Raw genomic sequence first — 3,165 nt, forward strand, 5'->3', positions numbered from 1 at the left:
ACACACACACACACTCTTATACACTTACCCACACACACTTACACTAATACACACTCTTATACACTTACCCACACACTTACACTAATACACACACACTCACACTCTTATACACTTACTCATACACTTACACTCTCATTCTCTTATACACACACACACTCTTATACACTTACCCACACACACTTACACTAATACACACACACTCATACTCTTATACACTTACTCTCATTCTCTTATACACACACACACACTCTTATACACTTACCCACACACACTTACACTAATACACACACACTCACTCTTATACACTTACACTCACACACACTTACACTAATACACACACACTCACACTCTTATACACTTACCCACACACACTTACACTAATACACACACACTCACACTCTTCACACACTCTCTTCTACACTTACACACACACACACACTCACTCACTCACTCACACTCACTACGTGAAGTTCGCAGAAACCAGTGAAATTTGCTCAATTGAGTTTTATTGAAACTGAACAAACAAAAAATAAAAGTTATAAATACAAACATCAGACCAGCGGGCCATAGCTCTTAAGGTAAGCCAGACCAAACCCTCACCAGCAAATCCCAAATGAAAAAAACCATCTGAAGTTATAATATCAGTATAGCAGTTTTTAAAAAACACAATTCAACTACTTCTAGAAATGCTAAACAGACACCTAAACAGCACTCCTGCTACAAAACTTTTTTTTTTTTCCTTCTCGTGGATTATTTTCTCCACTTCTGCAAAAAAAACAAAAAAACACAAAAGTAAAACAAAAAGCTGAAACGAAGCTCTAGTCGACAGCTATTATTTACAAGCGAGTCCCTATGCCACTAGCACTGAGAGAAAGAGAGACGATGAGAACGGAGGACTGCGGGAAGGACGACATCTTTCTGGAAGGCCATTTCATGATTTGAACGTCCTTTCACGCGCACGCTTGCTCGGAAGTATCAGTGTGTTCTTTAAAATGCTCATGGTGGAGTTTAAAACAAGGAGGATGTGGGAATAAAAGTGTTGTGTCTGTTTAAGACAAGCGTCCCGCCAGGGCCACAGACAGAATCTACAGGGCTACTGGAGGATAGAAAAGTCAAACAAACACAGCTGGCCAATCACGGTCTAGTTTCTCAGGACGAGGGCGGGCTGCGCGTCTACTTCCACTGCTGGCCGTAGGAGTCCTGGGAGAACTCGAGCGAGTCGTTGCTGTAGCCGTAGCCGGCGGCGTAGTCGGAGCCCAGGGGCTGCTGGGCGATGGGCTGCGAGCCCCAGTTTTGCTGGTTGGTCTGACGGCGTTTGGAGTCCGGCTGGTTAAACACGTCTGCCTTCCTCTTCCCGCCCACGTTTCCGCCGCGGTTTCCTCGAGCGGGCTCTGGGGGGAGGTGGAGCTCCACGGCTCCGCCCACTGCCCCGCCCCCTCATGGAGTAGCCATCGTCGTAAGCGTAGTAGGGGTCATCGTAGCCGCCTCGGTAGTCATGGTAATCGTAACCATAGTAATCATCGTAGTACTCCTCGTAACCGTAGTAATCGGGCGGGTAGGCGTATCCGCCCCGCCCACCACGCCCGCGGCCACGCCCCGGAGGAGGCATGCGGGGGGGAGGGTAGTAATAATAGTCATCATACCTGCACAGGTGGAGACAGACACACCGTCAGAGCTAAACCTGACAAATCCTGCCTCCTCGTTTGTAAAAACAGTATACAACCCTCATAATGCATTAAAAATCTGTATACAATTTTCATATTCCAGGTCCGTTTGGACCCGAAGAATCTCAACTAATATTTTTCGACTAAAGCCATATTGTATCTGATCATCAACTTCTCATTGATGAGTAAATGTAGATTTTTATTTTTTTAAGTTTTGAATATTGGCATGTCAATGTATGTTACCAAAAAGAATTTGAGAAATTAACTGAAATTTCAAATTACACATGAGCCATGTCAAAAAAACTATGATGCAATACATATATGTATATATATATTGATGAAAAATGTTATTTGAATAAATCACTGTATGAAATTTATAAGAACATATAATCTCAGGATTACCAGTATTAACACCATTGGAATGAATGGAATTTAATTAAATTCCTTTGAATTTATTAATCATGATTACTCAAAACAGTCCAAATTTATAAATCCTATAAAACCTACATATTTATTTCTGACAAAATAACAAATATAGTTTTCAAACAAAATACATTCATGTTACCGGCATAAACTTTTACTCTCAAATGAAAAAGTGATCAGTTTTTCAAGCTGCAATGGTTGGTCATATTCATGTTCATCAACAAAATTCAGTCCCAAAAGTATGTGAGATATAAGGAAAAGGACAAATTGTATTTTTCCAAAAATATATTTTTGACACCAATATAACCTCCTAATGCCCGGGTCAAAATGACCAGAACATAGAATGTTTAACATTTTTAAATTTAAAATCAGTTAATTGAAACATAATTGTAAAAAATAAATGATGTGCATTTTGAGGGTCTTAAAGCATCTGCAAGTTTCACTCCCTTACTAAAAACCCCGAAACAAACACAAACGCATAATTTGCATGCATCTCTTCTGGGTCAAAACAGACCTGAATGCGTTCTGAGGTTAAACTGCAGAAATGCAGAGCTAGGGCTGTGTTACAGTGTTTATAATCGTCTCACCCTGAGCTTCTGCTGGTCTGTCGGGCAGCTTGTCGTTCTTTCCTCTTCTTATCTGGAGGTTTGGCCAGCACGATCTCGATCTGCTCACCGCCCAGCTCTTTACCGTTCATCTCCTGCATCGCCTGCAGACACACACACACACACACACACACGGACACGGACAGACTTATACTATATTATTTACACACACGGAAGACTTATACTATATTATTTACTATAACCATTACTGATTTCAGCATAATCTTCTTTATTTTTAATTTTATTTAATGGTCACTGCAGAAATAATGAAATCCATACTCAAAACTATAATTATGCATGTCCAACATTTTGGTAACAGAGTTGCATGCACACTGTAAAATAAGGCCAGTTTGTGAAAATCAACACTTTCTCACTAATTTGCTGAAAACAAGTTTTTTTTTAGAGGTTTGTAAGTGTGCAGGCGCTTCACCTTGACTGCGGCGTCTCGCTCCTCGAAGTGAACGAAGGCGTAG

At 40.9% G+C, this 3,165-nt stretch overlaps 1 protein-coding gene across 1 annotated transcript; it reads right to left on the reverse strand.

Annotated features, from left to right (window-relative positions):
* Positions 1-489: 489 nt before the first annotated feature.
* On the reverse strand, positions 490-3,159 carry LOC107700339 (heterogeneous nuclear ribonucleoprotein R-like). Its single transcript, XM_016501966.1, has 3 exons — positions 3,123-3,159; positions 2,675-2,796; positions 490-1,643 (listed from the first exon to the last, which is right to left on the reverse strand). Exons 2-3 carry the CDS (start codon positions 2,791-2,793, stop codon positions 1,331-1,333), a joined length of 432 nt encoding a protein of 143 aa, XP_016357452.1. The 5' UTR covers positions 2,794-2,796; positions 3,123-3,159; the 3' UTR covers positions 490-1,330.
* Positions 3,160-3,165: the final 6 nt, after the last annotated feature.

This window comes from Sinocyclocheilus anshuiensis, unplaced genomic scaffold (genome assembly GCF_001515605.1).
Source record: "Sinocyclocheilus anshuiensis isolate Anshui unplaced genomic scaffold, SAMN03320099.WGS_v1.1 scaffold1456, whole genome shotgun sequence".
Classification (NCBI taxonomy): domain Eukaryota; kingdom Metazoa; phylum Chordata; class Actinopteri; order Cypriniformes; family Cyprinidae; genus Sinocyclocheilus; species Sinocyclocheilus anshuiensis.